General features: G+C 37.6%; 9 protein-coding genes across 9 annotated transcripts; 6 read left to right on the top strand and 3 right to left on the bottom strand.

The window, feature by feature from the left end:
• The first annotated feature begins 9 nt into the window (after positions 1-9).
• Gasu_22050 (enoyl-CoA hydratase) lies at positions 10-1,594 on the top strand. The gene has a single exon (XM_005706996.1). The coding sequence runs from the start codon at positions 586-588 to the stop codon at positions 1,537-1,539; it is 954 nt and encodes a 317-aa protein (XP_005707053.1). The 5' UTR covers positions 10-585; the 3' UTR covers positions 1,540-1,594.
• A 135-nt stretch (positions 1,595-1,729) lies between these two features.
• Positions 1,730-3,914, top strand: Gasu_22040 (3-deoxy-7-phosphoheptulonate synthase). Its single transcript, XM_005706995.1, has 8 exons — positions 1,730-2,070; positions 2,121-2,393; positions 2,446-2,570; positions 2,628-2,757; positions 2,819-2,999; positions 3,062-3,438; positions 3,502-3,586; positions 3,642-3,914. The coding sequence occupies exons 1-8, from the start codon at positions 1,792-1,794 to the stop codon at positions 3,779-3,781; spliced, it is 1,590 nt and encodes a 529-aa protein (XP_005707052.1). The 5' UTR covers positions 1,730-1,791; the 3' UTR covers positions 3,782-3,914.
• A 775-nt stretch (positions 3,915-4,689) lies between these two features.
• Gasu_22030 (MFS transporter, PHS family, inorganic phosphate transporter) lies at positions 4,690-6,770 on the top strand. The gene is made up of 2 exons (XM_005706994.1): positions 4,690-5,913; positions 5,972-6,770. Exons 1-2 carry the CDS (start codon positions 4,718-4,720, stop codon positions 6,732-6,734), a joined length of 1,959 nt encoding a protein of 652 aa, XP_005707051.1. The 5' UTR covers positions 4,690-4,717; the 3' UTR covers positions 6,735-6,770.
• A 9-nt stretch (positions 6,771-6,779) lies between these two features.
• On the top strand, positions 6,780-7,507 carry Gasu_22020 (uncharacterized protein). The gene is made up of 4 exons (XM_005706993.1): positions 6,780-6,919; positions 6,967-7,001; positions 7,080-7,185; positions 7,235-7,507. Exons 1-4 carry the CDS (start codon positions 6,785-6,787, stop codon positions 7,298-7,300), a joined length of 342 nt encoding a protein of 113 aa, XP_005707050.1. The 5' UTR covers positions 6,780-6,784; the 3' UTR covers positions 7,301-7,507.
• A 992-nt stretch (positions 7,508-8,499) lies between these two features.
• Gasu_22010 (uncharacterized protein) lies at positions 8,500-9,529 on the bottom strand. The gene has a single exon (XM_005706992.1). It carries the CDS (start codon positions 9,383-9,385, stop codon positions 8,651-8,653), a length of 735 nt encoding a protein of 244 aa, XP_005707049.1. The 5' UTR covers positions 9,386-9,529; the 3' UTR covers positions 8,500-8,650.
• A 29-nt stretch (positions 9,530-9,558) lies between these two features.
• Gasu_22000 (uncharacterized protein) lies at positions 9,559-11,389 on the bottom strand. The gene is made up of 2 exons (XM_005706991.1): positions 11,246-11,389; positions 9,559-11,189 (listed from the first exon to the last, which is right to left on the bottom strand). The coding sequence occupies exons 1-2, from the start codon at positions 11,298-11,300 to the stop codon at positions 10,189-10,191; spliced, it is 1,056 nt and encodes a 351-aa protein (XP_005707048.1). The 5' UTR covers positions 11,301-11,389; the 3' UTR covers positions 9,559-10,188.
• Positions 11,390-11,439: 50 nt separating this feature from the next.
• On the top strand, positions 11,440-12,320 carry Gasu_21990 (uncharacterized protein). Its single transcript, XM_005706990.1, has 2 exons — positions 11,440-11,706; positions 11,768-12,320. The coding sequence occupies exons 1-2, from the start codon at positions 11,547-11,549 to the stop codon at positions 11,821-11,823; spliced, it is 216 nt and encodes a 71-aa protein (XP_005707047.1). The 5' UTR covers positions 11,440-11,546; the 3' UTR covers positions 11,824-12,320.
• A 1,089-nt stretch (positions 12,321-13,409) lies between these two features.
• On the top strand, positions 13,410-14,674 carry Gasu_21980 (uncharacterized protein). The gene has a single exon (XM_005706989.1). It carries the CDS (start codon positions 13,466-13,468, stop codon positions 14,645-14,647), a length of 1,182 nt encoding a protein of 393 aa, XP_005707046.1. The 5' UTR covers positions 13,410-13,465; the 3' UTR covers positions 14,648-14,674.
• A 4-nt stretch (positions 14,675-14,678) lies between these two features.
• On the bottom strand, positions 14,679-21,459 carry Gasu_21970 (ATP-dependent RNA helicase). Its single transcript, XM_005706988.1, has 2 exons — positions 16,311-21,459; positions 14,679-16,257 (listed from the first exon to the last, which is right to left on the bottom strand). Exons 1-2 carry the CDS (start codon positions 21,426-21,428, stop codon positions 14,701-14,703), a joined length of 6,675 nt encoding a protein of 2,224 aa, XP_005707045.1. The 5' UTR covers positions 21,429-21,459; the 3' UTR covers positions 14,679-14,700.
• Positions 21,460-21,606: the final 147 nt, after the last annotated feature.

Raw genomic sequence — 21,606 nt, 5'->3', positions numbered from 1 at the left:
TTTCGATGGATGATGTATCCCTATGAAAGAAAGCTTTAGTAAAGTTTTGTGGACTTACAATGATGAATGGACACAACGGAAGAAATATGCCGCCAATAATACAAAAATTTAAATTTTTTTTCTTGGCATCACTCTTTCCTAGCATTTTTTCCTGAAGCAATTGGAGCCCGGGCTTTTCTGGCTTTCTTGTGGGAAACGAAATTGTGGTTTCTCTTTGACTTGTGCATCTGATACAGAATATACTGGAGAATGGGATACGAATTATACAGAGAAACGAATACAAGACCCTAGAGTTGGTTGATTTTTACGTTGACAGAGTCCATACAACTGAAAGTTATTTCACCAAACATGTCTCTCTCTCTTTTTTTTAACGCGTGATACTTCTTATTCTGTTGTCGAATGAAGAGCTATCATGATGGATATTTGACTCAAGTTGTATGACGTCCAAGGTCATTTTTCAATGCTTGTTCTCGTTGAGAACACAAGTTGTTTCTGGTCAATCTCAATAAATCCCTTTTCCATAGAAAGGTCAATCATCACTTGTCATTTTGACTTGTGTATAGACAAACACACTCAGTGGGAAGAATGATGATGGCTTCCCTACCTGGTTTGATAACTAGGCGTTCCTTGTTTGGTATCATTGCTTCCACTCATAAATACGCAAACCATACTTCCTTTCCAATAAAGGTAATATCGAACTTGGTTTCGAGTTTCCAAGGAAAGAGAAATTTTGCAAGTTCCACAGAAACCACTGTTGGTACCAACCGCTTTAATAACATTCTAGTGGAAGCTCGTAGTGACCGAGTGGGGCTTATTACTTTAAATAGACCGAAACAACTCAATGCCATCAACGAAGAGACTCAACAAGAAGTCATTCAAGCCTTGGAAGAGTTTGATCGTGACCGTTCGATAGGAGCTATTGTATTGGCTGGAAGTGATAGGGCATTTGCTGCAGGAGCAGACATCGAAGAAATGGCCCATCGAAACTTTGTTCAAGCAAGAAAAGTGGAACAAGGAGGTTGGATAGATAAAGTTTATGCCATCAAGAAACCTATCGTTGCGGCAGTTAACGGATATGCTCTTGGTGGTGGTTGTGAGTTGGCTATGGCCTGTGATATTGTTTTAGCAGGACAAGGTGCATTTTTCGGTCAACCAGAAGTACAGATTGGCACTATACCTGGTTGGGGTGGTACGCAGAGGCTTATTCGTGCTGTTGGAAAAGCCAAAGCAATGGAAATGATTCTAACTGGAAGAAGGATGTCAGCTGAAGAAGCAGAAAGAGCTGGACTTGTAGCTCGTGTGTTACCAACAGAGACATTGTTGCAAGAAGCTATAGAAGTAGCAAAAACTATCGCAAGTTACTCGGATACTGTAGTAGCAATGGCTAAAGAATGTGTCAATGTTGCAGATAATGTGCCATTAAACCAAGGTCTTGCTTACGAAAGAAGACTGTTTCATTCAACCTTTAACTTGAATGACCAAAAAGAAGGCATGAAAGCATTTATCGATAAGAGACCAGCCAAATGGTCTTACGATTAATGGAAAATAAATAAATAGGAATAAAATATGTGTTGTTTATTATCTTTTTGTTTTTATGTTCGACATGACCTTATATATATATAGCAATTTGTTATGAGACAATGTGAAATGGAAGACTTAAGGTGGAAAAATGCACCAACTCTTCCGTTGTTTGTGCGCCATTTTTTTTGGGGGGGGGGGGGGTTGAAATAGATAAAAACGATTGTTGTTGGCAACATTATCGACAAATTTCATTCGATATCTCGCACACCAATGCCATTGTGTGCCTTTTCGTTCTGTTCAAACCCACTCGTTTCCAAGAAACTCCAAGGAAAGAAAACCATCGTGGAAAGCAGCCATTTAGTTGAAAGAAAGACGTCCTTTGTGGATTCTGCCCTTTGCTCTTCATTCAACTCAACCAGAGCTACTCGTAAAAATGCTTGGAGCCTTATAACTTGCGTTGCTACGCCTCACAAGAAAGCAACTGGAGTTCGAACTGCTGGTTCTAAAATATGGTCTCCTGATTCTTGGAGGAATATGCCAATCAAACAGGTAATTCATATTGCAATCAGAACACTGGAAACAAAAACACAACTGGATAGGTACCGGAGTATCCAGACAAGGATCAATTGGAAGCTACAGAGAACCGTTTAAAAAAAGCTCTTCCTTTGGTATTTTCGGGAGAATGCAGAAGATTGAAGGAGCAACTTGCCAGGGTTGCTCGTGGAGAAGCTTTTGTTCTGCATGGAGGAGATTGTGCCGAAAGTTTCTCGGAATTTGAACGTTATGGAGGGGATAATATCAAGGATACTTTCACGCTACTCATACAGATGAGTATTGTATTAATGTATGGACTACGAAGACCAGTTGTCAAGGTTAGTTGTTTGCATTTGGTTTGGATCAAGTTTGGTGGGACAAGTAGGAAAGATTGGCAGAATGGCAGGGCAGTTTGCGAAGCCTAGAAGCAGTCCTTATGAGAAAGCCAAAAATGCTGAATTAGAGCTACCCAGTTATCGTGGTGATATGATAAATGGGCCAGAATTTAATGCTGAGTAAGTCTTTTGTTTGAAGTCGATCATTCATACGATATGATAACTATCTATTTGTAGAGCCCGAATTCCTGATCCGAATAGGATGGTTCAAGCCTATCATCAGAGCACTGCAACCATCAACTTGTTACGTTCATTGGCTGGCGGTGGCTTTTTAGATTTGAATCGCATTCACGATATTAACTTGCAGGTAATCAAAGTTTCGATTTCTAGTAGTGTTCTCCATTTTTTGAAATGTGATTCGCACGAAGTTTGTAAATGAAACTCCTCAAGGCAAACGCTTCTTGGAATATGCAAATAGTATATCCGATGCATTGGCATTTATGAAGTCGTGTGGTATTCAAGCAGATAGTCCGAATACAAGAACACCCGAATTTTGCGTTTCTCATGAAGCATTATTGTTACCTTATGAAGAGTCGCTGACTAGATATGGTATGTGATTTGGTGATGACTTTTGAAGAACAAATGAAATAAGTTGTATGTGATAACCGAAGACGAAGAAACAGGAAAATATTATGCAACTTCAGGTCATTTTCTGTGGGTGGGTGATCGTACACGGCAACCCGATTGTGGACATGTGGAATTTTTGAGAGGAATCGACAATCCAATTGGCATCAAATGTGGACCATCTCTAGCAACTGACGATTTACTTCGTTTATTGGATATTTTAGATCCAGAAAATGAGCCTGGACGTATTACTTTAATAGTTCGTGTTGGTGCTGGTCGAGTTGCGGAGCACCTTCCGAGATTTGTGGAAGCAGTTCATAAGGAAGGGAGGCAAGTTGTTTGGAGTTGTGATCCCATGCATGGGAACATGGAAACTTCCAAGTCTGGTTATAAGACAAGAAGGTTCGAGAACATATTAGCAGAAGTAAATAATGTCATTTTGTTTGTATACAATAATTTTAGACCAACTTTACTATTTCTATTATAGGTTAAGGAGTTTTATGAAATTCACCGACAGTTGGATTCGTATCCAGGTGGAATCCATTTGGAAATGACGGGACAAAATGTAACAGGTGAGTAAGAAATGACAAGTTTTTGGGTATCAAAGGAAATGAAAATCTTTCTTAGAGTGTATTGGTGGTATGATGGAATTGGAAGAATCCCAACTTTCTCAACGCTACGAGAGTCCTTGTGATCCCAGACTCAACGCTTCTCAATCCTTAGAGTTGGCTTTTTTATTATCCGAGTTGTTTCGCAAGTCATTGTAAACAGCTGTAATGGATAAAATGTTGCCGGGAATAAAATCCACTTCACTTTGGACTCTTTGAAATGGATTATCTACTTGGACTATACTTTTTCATGTCTCGAGAAAAGTCCTTGAATATATCAATCTTATCATTCTACACTTTGACAGATAAGACGCAGGATGTCATTCAGTCAGTGAAGTTTTTCTTGAATAATACGGTCTTAAACTCTCTATGCAAACTTTTGTGTTGCCTTGAGTATTGTAAATTAGTAGTGGTCTAGAGGTCTTTGGATCAACCATTTCTAGTACGAGTTAGCACCTATCTATCCTTTTAATCACAGAGAATTGAATCTCTAAGTTTGTATCTGGGAAGCTTGTTCTTTCATTCAAGATACGAAGATAGGCGAACCTATTTGTTTCCATTTCAATGCACATGGAATGTTCAAGTAAGAAAAACTTTTGTTCTATTCTGAAACCATTCAAGTTGTTCACATTTACTGAGAAGGAAGCTTTCTAGTGTCCAATGGTCAAGTAAACTGAAGGAGACTCTCCAGTGTTTGGAAGAGCTTTCTAAACAAGAAGTGAAACATGCATTATCAAGTTTCCTTCTAGTTGTTGAAAGAAAAATATTTATACAACGCCTAACAAGAATGTTACCAACTTTGACCTTTTGTTGCACACCAATGGTTCTCAATCATTTTAAACGGAAACTCTAGAAATTGTACCGAGACATCCCATGGACACGTTATTTCCTTTCAATATGGTAAGCTCTGCTCTCTATCAATCTTTCTTTCCATCAAGGATATCCATAGTCATCCCATGATCCGTTGATGATCGATGAATCCAATGAATTGTTCCATCAACGATTTCAAGGGATGGATCAACTGTCCAAATGGACAAAACTTTCTTTTAAAAAGAACACAATCAGCCCACTATTGTTATCTTCTATTTGGTTATCATGAATTCCTCTGGTCCTTTTTTGGAGTTGGTAAATGAACAAATTGTACGGACTTCTCAAGAATTACAGCGTTCTACTTGTACTTTAGAACAAGAAACCAAAGCCTCAAAAGGTGCCATTGATGGCAACAAGTTGGAAGCTCTAACTGAGGAGGATAAGGTTGCTATTCGATTCAATGCTTTTGGAACAGCTGCAGGGTTCTTTGTCAATGGATATATGTATGATATCAACTCTGTTTTATTGACCATGTTTTCGGATATTTTTCCCAGTGTCAATGATGATAATACTTTACAAGCAGCCGTTGGAGTTTCCATGTTGTATGGCGTTATGTTTGGACTGCTTATTTTTGGGTTCATAGCTGATTTCTTTGGTCGAAAGAAAGGTCTCATCATGTGTTCTTGTTTTGTTTTATTGGGAAATATTTTGGGAGTTGCTATGAATGGAACGAGTCATGTTGGTGCTATATGGATGATGGTCATTGCTCTTGGAGTAGCTGGTATTGGTATGGGTGGTGAATATACTTGTAATGTACCCAACGTGATGGAAGACAGTGAGCAGTTGGATACTAAGAATCGAGGTAGAAGAGTAGCTATTCTTGTCATGTGTTTGGAGACTTTGGGAAATTATGCTCCGTTTGTCGTTCAACTCATATTGATAGCCATTGCTTGTAGAAATGCATATCTTGGAGCAGCATCTGGTTGCAACTGGAATGTGGTAGCCAGACTTTCATTTGGAATAGCAACCATTCCAGTGATTACTGTTTTAATATTTCGTACTAAGATGAAAAACTCCCTCATGTTTAAAAAGGAACAACAACGCAAAGGAAGAAGATATGATGTGTTGGATCTGTATGTCATTTGTCGTCACTTTATACCACGTACGGTAGGAACCGTCATTATGTGGTTTCTTATTGATTGGATCAATTACAGTCAAGGAACCTTTGGAAATCTTATTCTCCAACATGTTATTGGAGTATCATTATTCAAGTCTGTATGGTTATCTTTAGCTGAAGGAGCTGCTTGGGGTGTTTGGATGCCATTTGTTGCAGCTTTTGTGGTTGATAAGTGGGGACGTAGAAAGACAGAAATGTTTGGTTGGTTGTTCTTAGCAGCTACTCAGATTATCAACACTGGATTCTTTTGGCAATTGAAAGCCCAACCCATTGCTTGGATCATATGGAGTACATTTGTTGGAGGGTTGGTATTTCTCTTTATCTTTTGTATTTATGAAAATCTATTTCGATGTTTCTTTTAGGTTTCAAAACTTTGTATTTATACCAGTTTATTTGGTTCCTGCTGAAGCATTTCCTACCAGAATTCGGGCCACTATGTATGGTATTGCATCATCCTTAGGAAAGATGGGAGGTATTGTAGGCACTACCACTTTTCCAACAATATGGCGTAATTGGTCAGGTGGAGTACAACAAAATGATGAAGGATTAAGAAAGACGATGTGGTTTTATGGAGGAATGGAATTTCTAGGTCTCATTATTTGTACATTTTTTGTTCCCGAATATTCTCATCGTTCCTTACTTGGAGAAGATACCAGGTTTGTAGAATTGCGTCGTCGTTATGCTGCACGTTTTGCCGTCCATTGGGGAGTGGGTCAAGAACAGTTGGACCAAGTACAAGTTGATGGAGATTTCAACGGGTTGGGATTTCTTAAAAACAAATGTTTCTCATCTGCATCCCAATATCGTCAATATTGTACTTCATTTGCTGCTTATTTAGCAAGAAGAGAAAATTTGTTGACCAAGAAACGACTCGATTATGTAGCTTCCTTACCTGTGGATTACAAGGACCTTACATTGTTTTCAGCATATTGGAACACATATCGATTAGGAAAACAAAGATATGCAGAATTTTTAAAAAATTCGGAAGAAATGGGAACTTATGATCCTCGTTGTGAAGAAGAAGATATTCTCTTTCATTCATCATCATCCTTTGAAAAAGATTCAGAGAAGAATGATATCTATTTTGAAAGCTCTGTGATAGAATCCATGAAAACCGATAAGTGATCATTCAAAGAGATGAATAAACTCCATTTTGTTGTGGATTTGTAAAATCGATGGAAGAAACCGTTGGGCAATTGCGTAAGGAAGACTTGCAACGTTTATATGAACTTCAAAGACACATCTATACTCTTGCTTCACAAATAGAGTCACTAGAACGGGAAAAAAGAATCAAAGAAATTACGTTGCAGGTAATTAATTGTTTTGAATCTATTTTGAGTTTAAGTATTTGGAATAGCAACTGCAAGCTAGCACCCATCACAAACCTACCGTGTATGTACAACAGCACTTTGATTATTCATGAATTATGTTTGATTCTCTTTTTTTTTTGTGTGTTATGGGGGAGTATAGTTATCAAAGCGTGGGTCGTTTATTTGTGTTGGAGGATTATGATACGTTGATAAGTAGTCTAAACAAAGAAATGGAAATACTTGGAGAACAAATACGTACCAAACAAGTAAGCACAAAATGTCTTCCCATAGAGAAAACAAACTCTGTTGATTTAGAAATTAAAGTCTCAGTTTGAAGCCAAGTGGGAGTCTAGTCGTTTGACATCTGTTCCAAAGACCTAAAGTTGTGTATGTATATCATAAAAGATGACCTGTAAGAAAAGTGACCATCCAATATCATATTTACCCATTCTTCTTTTTTTCTTTGAATGAATTTATCGTTTTGCCAACAGAAAATGAGTCATTTGTCTATTTCTTGATATATAAAGAAGGATATTTTCTTTATTCTTTTCTTCCATTATCATGTTGAAGAAATTATTCGATGTTTGTATATTGGATTGGAATAGTGTTGCTTCTCAAACTCTAAAGTCAAATCCAGTTATTCCTCTTTGTACACGTCCAGTTATACTTTCAGAAAAGTCACTCATCATCTTAGGTACTCGTAGCATTCCATTACAACCATCCTATCTTAAACATGAACTATTTGCTGTTTCCTTTTCTGATTGTCTTTCTCACACTCCAATGACTTTGCAATGGAATGGTTATGTAACAACTTGTGCTATAGATGATGTGATAAGTATTTCATCCGATAAGATAGTTGCTGCATTTGAAGATTCTTCACTGCATTTCTTTCAAATAGAGAATGACCAACTCTTACTTATCGATTCTATCACAAAATCCCATTTACAATCGAATGAAGAGTCACTTACTAAAGCAACTATAAGAGAAATGGCCTATTCTATCAACGATAAGACTTTATGGTGTGCTCACGAAGATGGAAGTTTGACACAATATCATATCCTTTCAGGACAATGGATGAATTGGTCACCTATAAGACACTCATTTAGTAGCATTCAAGTGGTCGATTCAGTTCCTCATATGATTACCACTAGTACTGATTACGGAATATTTTATGCTTGGGATATTAGACAAAGAAGGGAAGCATTTCATTGGAATGCGCATAAACAAGAAATGTTTTCACATCACGTCAAAGAGTAATTCTTTATTCATAGATATTTTTTGTAATCATATATGAATACTTTTGTATATTTATAGGAATGATATTGTGATGGGATATGGTGATGGATATCTCAGTCTTTTAGATATGAGATGTTGGGACGATGATGATCAACAACAAAACCATGTTACTTGGATAACTACGGGAATGAAAGCCATAGGAAATATATGTCATTTTGATAATTGTCCTCGATGGTGTCTATTTGGTTCACCGAGTAGTGAAGTTTGGACATGGAATCCTTACAAAAGTAACGATGACCATCAACATTCCTATGCAACAAGATTATGGAAAGTTACTTGTCAAGAAAATGATTATTCTTTTTATGCTATGCAAGGTAAGTTGAAAATGTTCCTATTCTATGGATGATGATTGACTGGATTAGGAAATATTTCTATGGATGGTCAATATATGGCAATGACAGATAATCGAGGTAACCTTGTTCTCTTTTCTCACTTTCAATAGTCATTTTCTATATCTTCAAATATAAATTGAGTTTGACATCGATCATTATTCTCCATGAACCAAGCCAACACTTGTGGAATGGAACTGTTGATGGGTGCACTATCCTCATGAAACTCTACAATCAAATAATCAATATAATGACACAAAAGACCTTGTTCAAATAAGCTTCTTATGACTCGATATTCTGCACCTTCGATATCCATTCGAACTACTACCATAGGAACAGTTCCTTTGCATTCTCTTTTATCCACCACTCGTTGCTTCAAAAACTTGGCAAAATCCACAGCAGTAACATTGACTGCTTGAGAACCACTTTTGACGATATCTCTTGTATCGTTGTGAATAGAAGAACCCCAAAAATGGTGATCTTCATTGACCAAGTCCAAATACAATTGAGTTGTGCCATCTTCATCGGTTACCACTGTTTCCGTCCTTATTTCTGTCTTTTTCGTATATCCTTGTAACAGTTGCTCCAACTTTTTGAGTCCATCATTGAATATTGGATTTCCTTCAAAACCATAAACACAATATTCACTCGATACAACTCCTATGCGGTTGGCAAATCTTCTCAACGCACTGGAAGTTGAACCCACACTTGTAATATTATGCAACACAAAATGAACAATAGAGTCTCCCACATTACTTCCCAAGTCGAAATAAAAGTTGGGACATATTGACTTATCCATAGTGGAGTGTGGAGATAACCACCGAGAAGTATGTTTCCCCATATTCCACATCAACCACAAAGCACAAATAGCCACAGTCAACCAAGCAATCCACATATTCTTTTTTCCAACTATCCAACACTTTTCTGTGATTGGCTTTTTCATGTTATACAGTGCGCGGTGGATCAAACCACAAATATCATTTGACGTCCAACGTTGCTGAATCTCTTTTCGTTGAGCAAGAAGATTGAGGGTGCGTAAAGTACGTGGAAAGGAAGAATGGCTTTATTCAGATTAAGGAAATGATGACGTGTTCTTATGGGTCTTCTTTAGGAGCTTCTCTCAATGCTTTGTATAAATGAATATTATGTCGAGCTACTATTTCACTCAATATCTTGACATCCTTGGCAAGTTGTTGAAACTCTTCACGTGTGACCCAATCATCACCACCTTCTATTCTATCAACTAGGATACCATCTGAAGGTTTTCGTCCACAAGCTTGTCTATATTGTTGAAACGAATACACGACTAACCAACTCAACTCCCAAACTAGTTGTTGTATCTTTCTCAATATGCGTATTATCCAATAATAGAATAACAACGTTCCATAAACCACTACACTGATACTCGTTATCAACACGTTCTTTGTTCTATTCCTAGCACAATTATGGTTCATAGTACAAAAGGACACTCGTTTTTTATTACAAAGTACTACGGGTAATAATAAAGACGCAGTCCATTTGAAACTCGACTGAAACCAACTACAACGTCCACTTTTAGTATTATTCCTTAATCTACGAACAAAAAACAACTTGGTAAAGTTTATGATACGATAACCACAAGTTGGTGAAAAGAATAATAACATTCTATTCATTCTGAGCAAATATCCATTGTGTCCATTGATTCAATTGACTATCTACAGCACTGGAAACAGTGGTTTGTAATACAGCTTCGACATTCTTTTTCAATTGACTTTGAAAAAGAGTTGATAATAGATTATATAACCAACTGGCTTTTGTACCTGCAAATCGAAAACGCACTTCTCCCACTGAAACGATACATTTGCGAACACCTAAATGTGGCAACTCTTGTTCTTGCTCCAAGTGAGACCGAATGATCAAACCAACATGAATACCACTTAAAATAACATGGGCTTGGCCATCATCTTGAAAACTTAAAGTACCTTTTCTATGATATTCCCAATGACCAACGGCTATCTTCAATTCTACATCTTCACAATCCACATGAATATCGGGATGGGTTACTGTTACTTGCACTCGATCGATTGGAATATTCAACAACTCCAATGAAAGATTGCGTAAATGATACTCGTATTTCTGTCCATCGTTTTCTATATCCGGAAAGTGCATTCCAACCAGTTCGTTGGCAAGTTGAGGAATCAAAATTTCCTTCACAGAATGAATAAAACGTTCACGTGAAGAAGCTGGAAGTGGTGTTCCACTATAGGTAGTCGTATCATCTTCTTGTTGTTGAATAAAACGAGTAGAATGTCGTTGTTCTTCTTCTTGAAGCGTATGGGCCAACTGAAAGTCTTTCACCAACTGTAATGAAGAGAAATCCTGTTCCAATAAACAACTAGCTACTCTATCCACATCTCCATCATAAATATCTAAAAGCACACGAATGTCTTCTTTGCTCACACCACCTCCATCTGAAGAACCCAATAGCTCAAATAGGTTATCTACTTGGGACTCGGAAGAACACTCCTGCTCGTTTTGATGTCGAAGAGCTGAAGAAAACAACTCTTCGTCCTCCAAAACAAATGGAGAATGACTATCTGGTGGTGGTTCTGATGAAAGTGGTACACTCACAAACGACTCTGAAAGTTCTTGATATGTACCAAGTTCTTTGAAGAGAATGATTTTGGTTCTCTAGTACACTAGAATGAAAACAACTACTTACGCTGGTCTGTAGATTGTGGTTGTCCGTTGGTTCTCTTTACACTTTGTTTAGGCATAGTTTGTTACAAGTTTCTATTCGTCGGAGAATACTGAGTGGATGTACCATCCAAACCTGATTGATGATTAAACATGTTTTCCTGTCCACTATGCTTTGTAAAAGATACACACAATATATTGACAGAATATGTACACTATATACAGAAACTACTCATTTCTTATAAACTGTTGGAAAATGTAGTAGAGTCGTTTTCAAATATCCCTCATTTCATCCCCATCATTCTTGTTTGGGTGTTGTGTTCATAATGGCACGGTTCAGCGTGAAGGAGGCAGACTTTACGTCCCCTGAACTGCCCAAAATATTTCGTAGAACACAGTGGGTTGTAAGAAGATGGAAAGTACCCGATACGGCTGCTGCTTGTCGATGGGGTTTGGCAGCAGGCCTCGCACTGTTTTGGTTTATCGGTAAGTGGTTGGCGTTTTTTGTTTGAGAACGGCTTTGGTGATGACGCAACTGATTACTCAGAACCTTATGATTTTATCAAGAAGCAGCTTGGGTGGGAAGAAGAGTCGAAGCAATAAATGATCCAAGTTTTCTGTGTATTTGTTTGTTGAAAGGTTGACGAAACTCATCGTAAAGAAGATCTGAAACCCTTCAAACCAGTCAAGCGATGGTAAACTCTTTGCAACCGTATCGTGTTCCAAATAAATAGGATCTTGCCTCATAAGACCAAGTCCTGAGCACATTTCAACGTTCGCCGACAAAGCAGAGCAGCCACACTAGTCGTGTGATACTAGGGTTGTAACAAAGAACCCAAAGGGCATAAATATCGTTACTAACTAAGCAAGAGGCGTATAGAATATTGATAGCACACAATTTCCTGAAAAGCTACGACTTTTTCTGTACTGGAGGATTATAGGTTTTTAAAGATTAAACTCTCACAAATCTTTGAAATGCCATGTGTGCAAGAATCGTTTAGTATATAAAACTGTCAATACGGGTACCAAAAAAGAATTTGTCTTGAGGCACTTTTAACAAATGACAAAACTATTTATTAATTAAATCATTCCAGCTATTTACTTTGTTCTCACAAAATATTTATGAAAATAATACAAAAAACTAATTCCCAAACAATTTAACTCTATTATCATTTTTCTTTGAATGTCTGTTCAATGAGATTACATGATTTGAAAAACAGAAATAACTCAAGGTTAAATTTTAATGAAAAAAATAATATTATTTCATAGAAATTAAATGTCGTAAAAGAGACTTGTGTAGATTATTTTATTAATTCCAAATCGACTCCTAAACGTAAGTAGTTAAACTTAATGGCCATTTAAATTTTTCTTTAGTCAATGACTTTTATTATCATGGAATTCCATTTAACGCCATGCTGTCTTGCAATTCTTCTGTTGGTTCTTGAAGTTTTTGGATTTTGTACGACAGGTTATTTTGTCAGTAAAGGTTGCTTTATTTCATTTCTTCAACGCATGACTAGTGTTAAAGTGACGGAATAAAGAGTTGTCTTTAGAGTCCTAGTGCAATTGATTGCGAAAACAAAACCCAAGCCCTGAAGAGTATAGCCTTCATAAGGATTATTTTGATCCGCCTATGGCCTTCTTCTTTGTTGACGTGACTGGAAAACGGTCAATGTTTGTCTGTATTTTTTTAATATTTTTGCTTATTTTTTCTTTTGAGAAATTAAACTTTTGGCTATTTGAAAATGTTTTTATCCTTTTATTATTTTGAAACAAAGCCATCTGAACCCACTTCAGATCTTTAAAATTTCTTGAGATTGTTTAAAACGAAAAGATATATTAGTAACTTTGTTTTGAGCGTCAAGAAGCATTCAAGTTGGTCTATGATGCTAAACTAGACTATCAATACGCTTTTTTTTGTATTCTGATCATTGTTTTTCAATTCAACAAGTGACTTTTAAAAAGAACAGTTTTCAGATAAGTTTGAGAATATCATTCAACTGAGGTTTTTACACTCAAAGTATTCTCAGAGGGAATTTCGACACTTTTTAAAAGTTTGAGTTCTTAAGGGTATCTGTTGCTTTCTTACTCCACTCCGAATGTGTTTCGGCTGCTACTGAGCCATTAGTCATCCAATGTGATGTTGAATTCCACGGGACAAAGTCAGGGAGGTCCGCACCTGCTACCCCAATTAGTTAATTCTATTTCATTTGGGGGGTTTTGGTTTATTTAGACTTATATAGCAATGACGCGCTCTAGTAATTTTCTTATTTCGTTCTTATTATTTTTCCTAGTTTATCGTGTAGAAGCTAAGCCTAACCTTAGAGTTGCTGCATTGGGTGATTCTGTAGCTTCTGGAGAAGGTACTTTATATGGGTTAACCTATAATCCCTGTTACACCACCAGTCCCAATTACGCCATTCAGTACCTTCGTACGATATGGAATGGACCAACAGATCTTCATCCACACTGGCTAGGACCGTATCCTGAGTGTCATCGTTCTCCTTTTGCTTCCGTTTTTCAATTGCCTTTTTACGTCAACCAGACCAAAGCAAGTGTAGAAGTTTTCAATTTTGCTTGTACGGGCGGTGCCATTCACAATGGTCTTTTAGAACCTCAGCTTTCCAAAAATGCAACACTCTCTCAACTTCAACAACTAGTTGATAGTTGGTCGGCCATTTCCTGGTCGGACGATGATATTCCTATCCTCGTGTTGAGTTTTGGAGCGGATGATGGGCAGCCAACACCTTTGGATGAAATTGCAGCGGTAGTGAAACAAGCATATGATCAGTATATTGCCCAGATTTTAGTGGATACAGCTATTTATCAAGTTTCGCTTGACGTAGGTGTCTCTTTGCAAAATGTCCTCAATACGATACAACAACTGAATTTATCGACCTCTTCATTAACAAGCACTCGAGTATTTACTTCTAGTGAATATGTCAAAGCTATAAGTTATCTTAAAGGCAATGTTAGTGCTGCTATTCACAAAATGCCGCATATCATTGTACAAACCTATTATTCACCTTTGAATCCAACCAATGAAAATAATCTCTTACAATGTCCCGATATGGCTGGTTTGGTGAACAACAGTACCAAAATAACACAAATCAAACAATTGTTGGAAGAACTCAACTCCAAAGTGCTCACTGCAGCAACCGACAGTAGTTCTTATGTCAATGATATTCGCGAATTGATGAAACATCATGAATATTGTAGTGGCCATGAGGAATGGGCATATGGTCCGACAGTCTCGTTGGAAGAAGATATTGAAACGATCTTTTCAGAGGTTCCTATTTTAGCAGCGTTAGGTCCTGTTGCTCCGCAAGGTAATTATGGAGTATCGGCATTTCATCCAGTTCCTGCAGCACAAAGTAGAATTGCGGAATATTTATGGCACACCATTGAAAAAGATATTTTGATATGAAGAATAGTCGCGATGATGACAGCTCCATGTTGCAATAAAGTGGTAACCAAGTTTTATTCATTCCATGCAACTTGATAACTGGAAAGAAATTGAGACTTGTTGTCCACCCAACGCCACATTTGATCGACTCCTCGATAATTTGCTGACAGTAAAAGAAGAGCTGAGGACTCTCCATTCAAATCATTCTCTGGGTATAGCATCTTATTTATATTTTTTTTGGATGATCGAATTCTTCGAAATGCACCTATTCCGCCACTAGTTGTGTCTATCAGTATTAAATACCAAGTTTCTTGATTAGCTCTCCTTTTTTGATATATCCAAAGACCACGAGGTTGCTTTTTATCATTCCATTTCACTAAAATGTTATGGTTACCAAAGTCCCATAGCGCTTGCATTTGTACAACGGGTACAGTGGAGTATAATCTTTGTAATGTATGTCGTTGTTTTTCTTCCAATGACTGTAACCAAGAAGCTTTTCTATCTTTCCAATGCATATAAAAGTCCTGACCTGTTTCCTTTATCCCACACTGTTGTACCAACCACTGTTCGCATTCAGGTAAATGTGTTTTAATCACTCTTAAAAATGTAAACTCCCAAGGCCAACAACCTTGAGATAAACATTGACTCAAATGAATACAAGTAATAGCAGTGGCAATGTCATCGCGTTGTATAGCAATATCAATCATTGCTTGTAAAACTCGTCCAGCTTGTTCCAATGCGGTCAATAGATCGGTATGATAATCAACAACCGAAAAAGAACAACGACTCAAATGAGCACAAAATAATAACAGCGCTTTACAATGAGGATCTTCCATATCACCCGTTTGATGAATTCTTTCCAATGTAGACACAGTTTCTTGATATAAAGAAGCAGAAGCTATAACGTTATGATTGGATGCTAAAAAAGAAATTTGTTGTTGAATTTCTTGTAACAATGCGGCATTGATGTTATCTTCATTGTGTCTCACAGGAATATCGGAAAATTCTTCACAACTTGTTAACCATATAAGAACGGTCATAAAGGTGGCTCCTTGGGTCCATACTTTGGCCAACCATCCAACACTTTTATAAGACAAGTAATAAAAAGTTGCAACCTTTCCAAAAAATGTGGATGCAACAATCGGCGAGAGATTGACGGTACGACTGGATTGTAAAGCATTCACAATTTGTTGATGTTGTCTTTCCACTTGTGGTTCCAACCAACGTTTGGGTGATTGTGATACATCGTTATCCACTTGACCCGTTTCTTCTTCTGATGAAAAGACAGTAATACAGTTTGCCTTTTCAAGTCGTTGTAAAATATTTTGTACTAGACGAGATGCATATTCCGATATATCTTTCGCAGTTACGTTTTGCAAATGATAATAAGCAGGATTGCACAATAATCGCCGAAAAAAGAAACTCCAAGTAAGAAAATCCACAGCGTCTTGTGCTGTTCGAATCCAACCACCAGCTACTTCAGCATTGATAGGATCTTCCAATTGTTTCAATAAATTGGACTCCACGGGAAATGGCTCGTATAAAAATTTCTTATAAAAGTTTTTCTTCGGTTCATGAACTAAAATAAAAGCAAAACATTTTTCATCGTATTGTGGACGACCAGCACGACCCTAAATTACGGATGTTGATGAGAATTGATATGATGCAATAGTGTTAGGCTTACCATCATTTGAAGAATATCTGTGATTGGCATATCTACATAAGTTTTCGATTTCGCATCATAATATTCAGTTCCTTTGATAATAACCAAATGTGCAGGAAGATTGACACCCCAAGCCAAAGTTGCAGTACTAACCAACAAATGAATTTTACCGGAAGCAAAAAGCTGTTCAACTACTATGCGGTCATTTTCTAATAAGCCTCCATGATGAATACCTACTCCATATTCCAAAGTACTCTTCAAACTGGAGTCTTCAATGGAGGCAAATTCTTTAGAGATATCTGATTTGAGAAAGAAATGAGGATTTCCATCAGATGCTGCACATCGGATCATTTCTAAAGCTGTCCTTCTCGTTTGTCTTCGAGAAGATACAAAGATAAGAACAGGCTTGTGAGGTGAATATTGTCTAATGGCTTGATATGCTGGTTTGTTCATGGCAGTCATTCGTGGACTATAATTTTTACCTGCAACACCCATAATATGTACTTCACAAGGTACAGGACGAACACTCGGACGAAAATTGAACATTCCTACGTCTTCTACTCCAAGCCAACTAGCCAGGTCAACAGGATTAGCCAATGCTGTGGATAAAGCAATCCATCTCACAGGAATGTTGTGCTTCAGTGCCAATCTCTTCGCACGTGACACTATCATTTCCAATACGGGACCCCTCTCAGATCCCAATAAATGCACTTCATCCAATATATACAATGTCACTTCAAGTACTTGTTTCCTTCTCCTCCAACTTCGAGATATGGAATCCCACTTTTCAGGTGTAGTACAAATGATATCCGCATATTTCAATGTCGTTGAAATATTAGCAGGAGAATCATCTCCAGTCAACTCGACAATAACTTTACCTAAACTGGGATCACCGAAACGTTTTCTCCAATCCTGCGCTCTTTCTCGTACCAAAGCTTTCAAAGGTGCAATGTACACGATAAGACCAGGAAGTCCCATGATTCCTCGTTCTTTTGTAGTCCTCATACAACGTAACATAGCAAACTCCGCAATAGCAGTTTTACCTGAACCAGTTGGGGCAGCAAACAATATATTTTCATCCGTGTGATAAGCAACATGAAATACTTGAGTTTGCAATGGATTAAAATAACGAATATTGGGATACAAAACTTGTTCCAAATGACTACCCAAAAACAAACAGGAGCGATGCAAAGGTTGTAAATCCAGCAAATTCGTATACACAGTTTCATGTCGAGGCAACTGCATTCCATAAAAGGAAATAGCAACGACAGTATCTGCGCTGTGCCAATGGGCAGAACATGCACGTATCACATATTGCGGAGAAATCGGTTCATAAACAGCAATGGAAAAATTCCTGGTTTGTGGTTCCTTATCTGGATGCTTCCAATACTCTTGCGCTAATCGTTTGGTTACTGAAATTTGTTCCGAATGATAAATTTGTTCAGTTTCCGTATCTTCTACCCACAACCACCAACTTTCTGGATGTCTTTCTTGACTTTCTAATATACCATGTAAATGATCGTTCCAATAAAAATGTGGTTTCCAGGATAATTGTATTTGAATGACAGTGGATGTCAATGGAAATGCTTCTGCTTCTAAATAAAGTTGTGGTACCAAAGATATACAACGCATGACATTTTTAGCTGCTTGAGGTGCTCGAAGTGCACTAGATAACTCATCGACACCAAGTTCCGTTAAGTGAGAAAATTCTCCACTAGGACCTAATTGTTCCAACTTGTAACAAATTTCAGCAGATATGTGAGGATGTTTGTTGGAAGAATGTTTCTTGCGTTCTCCATCTCCAGCCAGTTGACGAAGTGGATGTTGAAATGGCCATATCCTACGTTGTAATGAACGACACAATTGCAATATTGTATAAGAAAGACTTGGCCATGCTCTTCCTAAAACTATTTCAAATAAAGCTTGTGCCAATCGACCGGCGTTTTGTACAATAAATTGAGTATCGGATATCAAAGCTGATGTGTGAATGGGTAACCTCGAAATATAACTTTGTAAAAGTATCACCACTTTGGAGTTTTCCAATGCACCAAGAATACGAATAGGACACTTTTTAGATAATTCTAGCAACTCTGGTAATTCATCATCTCGAAATTTTATAGTCTCCATTTCATCAGCCATACTCAAAGCTCGAATGACTTCCGAGTCTGTAAAATCTGCTCTCAACATTTCGTTCCATTTATGAACCGTTCCATTACAAACATAAAAGTGGGAAGCAATCCTTCCCAGTTCGGTACTGTAAAAGACCTCATTTAAGGAGTCAAAACGAATCATTCTGGCTTCATCTAATATTTTGGCACTTGCGATGATCATTTCACGCTTTTTGGTCATCAAACTGGGATCATACAACAATTCTTGCCATGAGATTCCATAAGCTAAGGGGTTCTTACGCATTCGAGTTGCAAGATAGGTGTACTCTAACCACTCCACTCCCTGCATCACATTGGAAATGTTTCCAAGTACAATCTCTGCATTCAAATGGTCTGCTAAACAACTCAAATGACATAATTGGCTTTCAATGGGCAACTGGCTAGTAAGCAATCTTAAATAAAAGGGTAATTGCTGATGTGTGGTAATCATTACCGCCTCTCCTTCCGTATCAAACTGAGGTCTGCCTGCTCGTCCAAATATTTGCATAACATCCAACAAACCCAATTCAGTAAAACCACCACGAGAAGCATCATAGATTTGTGTTCCTTTAATGATTACGGCATGTGCTGGAAGATTGACTCCCCATGCTAAAGTTGCAGTACATATGACAACTCTTAATAAGCCCTGTCGAAACAGTTCTTCAACATAGGAACGATCAGAACGCAACAATCCAGCATGATGGATGGCAACGTTTGACGAAACAAACTCTCGCAAATCGGAAGACTTGAACTGTCCCACTTTTATTGGGTTGGTGGACTCCTCATCTGTATCACCTAATAAATGAGAAAGACCATGTTTGTTGATATACTGAAGAAAAGCTCTTGCTGTCCTTGACGTATCATGTCGGGAATGAACAAATACCAGGACTTGTTGTTGACGTTGTAGAAATTTTTGTAATTGTTCAAAACAAAGCTTATTCATCCATTCTTGACGCAATTGTATAGCATCGGTCTTCTTTTTTGGCATCTTTTCGTTCACAAGACTGGTCAAACTTTCCTTTTCCAGTTGTTGTTGTTGTAGTTCTCCTTCCTCTTCGGGTAGACGAGAACTCAAACCAATAAATGTTAAAGATAAAGGAACAGGTCTATAAGATGCATCAAAATAATAAAGACCTTGGTCTCTATTCACCCTTAAAAATTCAGCAATATCTTCATAGTTGGGTAATGTTGCAGATAAACCAACGAGTCTTATCATTCTTTGATTTCTCTCCACCATTTTCAAGGTTCTTGCAATGACTGCTTCTAAAATAACCCCACGAAGTTCATGTAACAAGTGAATTTCATCGATAATCAAAAGTTGTAAATTTGCATGGAGACTTGAATCATCTGAACTATCGGTACCTTTGCGAGTAACAATATCCCATTTCTCAGGAGTAGTAACAATCATGTCCGTCTTTTTCGCTTCTTGATAACTCAGTTGCATATCTCCAGTCATTTCTTCTACAACAACTTCCAAACACTTTAAACGTCGCCTAAAATTCTCGGTAACTTCAGAAGCCAAAGCTTTCATGGGGGCTATATAGACGATTCGAGGTCCATCAGTTACTTGATGATGAATTAATTTATCTTTCAATACATGAAGAACAGTTAATAAAGCAACGTTGGTTTTACCTGCCCCCGTTGGAGCACAAATCAAAAGGTTCTCATTGGTATGATAAGCAGTATGAAAAACCTTGGATTGAATAGGATTCAAAAAGGTAATATCTTTGAAAACTGGAAGAAAACAGGAATCTACTTCTTGTGATATTCTCAAAAGATGGTTTTCATCCGGTATTCTATTATTTGTTGGTGGTATCCAATATTCTTCATAACCTACATAGCTTTGACGCGTACTTCCTTTTGGCAAACTCATTTTTAGGAATGGTTCATTTGCATAGTAGCCATTCTCGCCTTGAAGAGATAAAGCTTCCAACTGTTCAGATAACATAGACTGAGTACGAATGGAAGAAGCATTTGTCGCATTCGAACTTTCAGCCAAAGAAGAAGCACTTTGTATATATTCATCTTCTTCTTTAGGATAATAAACACGAATCAACTCTTCTCGACGCTGTAAAAGTTCCGAAACCAATTCAAAATCTCCAACCAGATCAAAAAGTTGTTCCTGCAGTTGTTCTGAAGATTGAGATGTCGTAAGGACACCAAAAATAGATTGCATACAGTCATCTAAAACCTTTTGTTCTTCTTCTTCTAATGATACATTCTTTTGTTGTTGTTGCTCGTTTAAAGAATACATTTGTCGAAAACATTCTCTACATCTGTCATAAATCTCTTGTATAGGGGACACATTTTCTTCCTTGTTGACTTGCTTTCGTATCTTTTCCAATTTTTGCAATATTTCCTGCTCAAATTCGCTGTTCCACTCCGGATAACAACTCAACCATTCGTCTGTCGCAACCGGTATTTTTGGTTGATCCAATTGAAGAAATTCATTATTTGATGACTTGACATAGTTTTCCCATCGTCGTCTTTGGCAAGCTCGATGAAAACAGCGTTCTAATTGTCTCGATAGACATTTTTCTTCTCCTCGTCGAAAAATCAGCAAGGTTTTGGTATCACTTGCTAGCGAGTCCAATAGAGATAAGAAATTCTGCGCTTGTTGACTATCACAAACCCAACCCAACTTGTCCGCAATCCAATGCTGGAAAGCTTCCTCTCTTGATTGCAACCAATCTTTTTTTCCACTATGTAAAAACTCTTCGTAGCAACGCAACAATGCAACCAAAGGGCGTTCCAAACGCTCGTCCAGTTGACTTTCCGAAAAGGCAGCAATTATAGACAATAGTGGCAATAAATAGTCTACTATCTCAGTTTCTTTTTGTTCACTCCAAGCAGTACTACTACTGGAAGCTGGTGATTGTTGTCTTTGGAAATAGGACTTACGTTGGTCGGCAACTTGTTCCAGTTGTTCTACTGAAACAGGCTGACCTTTTTGAGCTAATAAATAGTTTCGGAACTTTGGAGGAAACGACATGACCAAAAATTCAAACGATACACAAGACTAAAAAGATAACGGTACTCGATAACAAATATATCAGGTTATATCGCTCCTTATGGCTCTCTTGCGTTCATACAATCCAATTCACCAAAACAATCCGATTATGTTATCGAGTTTACTCCGTCGAAAATGGAAAATAAGACTTCTTTACATT

Source organism: Galdieria sulphuraria (genome assembly GCF_000341285.1).
Source record: "Galdieria sulphuraria unplaced genomic scaffold scaf_15, whole genome shotgun sequence".
Classification (NCBI taxonomy): Eukaryota; Rhodophyta; class Bangiophyceae; order Galdieriales; family Galdieriaceae; genus Galdieria; species Galdieria sulphuraria.
This window is presented reverse-complemented; position numbering and strand designations above follow the sequence as displayed.

Bases quoted from the DNA above. Each gene is read 5' to 3' on its own strand.
- Gasu_21990 (XM_005706990.1), top strand. From the start codon at position 11,547: ATGGCACGGTTCAGCGTGAAGGAGGCAGACTTTACGTCCCCTGAACTG. The intron at 11,707-11,767 runs GTAAGTGGTTGG...CTGATTACTCAG, and splicing joins CGCACTGTTTTGGTTTATCG to AACCTTATGATTTTATCAAG.
- Gasu_22020 (XM_005706993.1), top strand. From the start codon at position 6,785: ATGGAAGAAACCGTTGGGCAATTGCGTAAGGAAGACTTGCAACGTTTA. The intron at 6,920-6,966 runs GTAATTAATTGT...TATTTGGAATAG, and splicing joins TCAAAGAAATTACGTTGCAG to CAACTGCAAGCTAGCACCCA. The intron at 7,186-7,234 runs GTAAGCACAAAA...CTGTTGATTTAG, and splicing joins AACAAATACGTACCAAACAA to AAATTAAAGTCTCAGTTTGA.
- Gasu_22050 (XM_005706996.1), top strand. From the start codon at position 586: ATGATGATGGCTTCCCTACCTGGTTTGATAACTAGGCGTTCCTTGTTT.
- Gasu_22030 (XM_005706994.1), top strand. From the start codon at position 4,718: ATGAATTCCTCTGGTCCTTTTTTGGAGTTGGTAAATGAACAAATTGTA. The intron at 5,914-5,971 runs GTTGGTATTTCT...TGTTTCTTTTAG, and splicing joins TGGAGTACATTTGTTGGAGG to GTTTCAAAACTTTGTATTTA.
- Gasu_22040 (XM_005706995.1), top strand. From the start codon at position 1,792: ATGCCATTGTGTGCCTTTTCGTTCTGTTCAAACCCACTCGTTTCCAAG. The intron at 2,394-2,445 runs GTTAGTTGTTTG...CAAGTAGGAAAG, and splicing joins TACGAAGACCAGTTGTCAAG to ATTGGCAGAATGGCAGGGCA. The intron at 3,439-3,501 runs GTAAATAATGTC...TTTCTATTATAG, and splicing joins TCGAGAACATATTAGCAGAA to GTTAAGGAGTTTTATGAAAT.
- Gasu_22000 (XM_005706991.1), bottom strand. From the start codon at position 11,300: ATGCCTAAACAAAGTGTAAAGAGAACCAACGGACAACCACAATCTACA. The intron at 11,190-11,245 runs GTAAGTAGTTGT...TTCTCTTCAAAG, and splicing joins ACCACAATCTACAGACCAGC to AACTTGGTACATATCAAGAA.
- Gasu_21980 (XM_005706989.1), top strand. From the start codon at position 13,466: ATGACGCGCTCTAGTAATTTTCTTATTTCGTTCTTATTATTTTTCCTA.
- Gasu_22010 (XM_005706992.1), bottom strand. From the start codon at position 9,385: ATGGGGAAACATACTTCTCGGTGGTTATCTCCACACTCCACTATGGAT.
- Gasu_21970 (XM_005706988.1), bottom strand. From the start codon at position 21,428: ATGTCGTTTCCTCCAAAGTTCCGAAACTATTTATTAGCTCAAAAAGGT. The intron at 16,258-16,310 runs GTAAGCCTAACA...TCCGTAATTTAG, and splicing joins CAGATATTCTTCAAATGATG to GGTCGTGCTGGTCGTCCACA.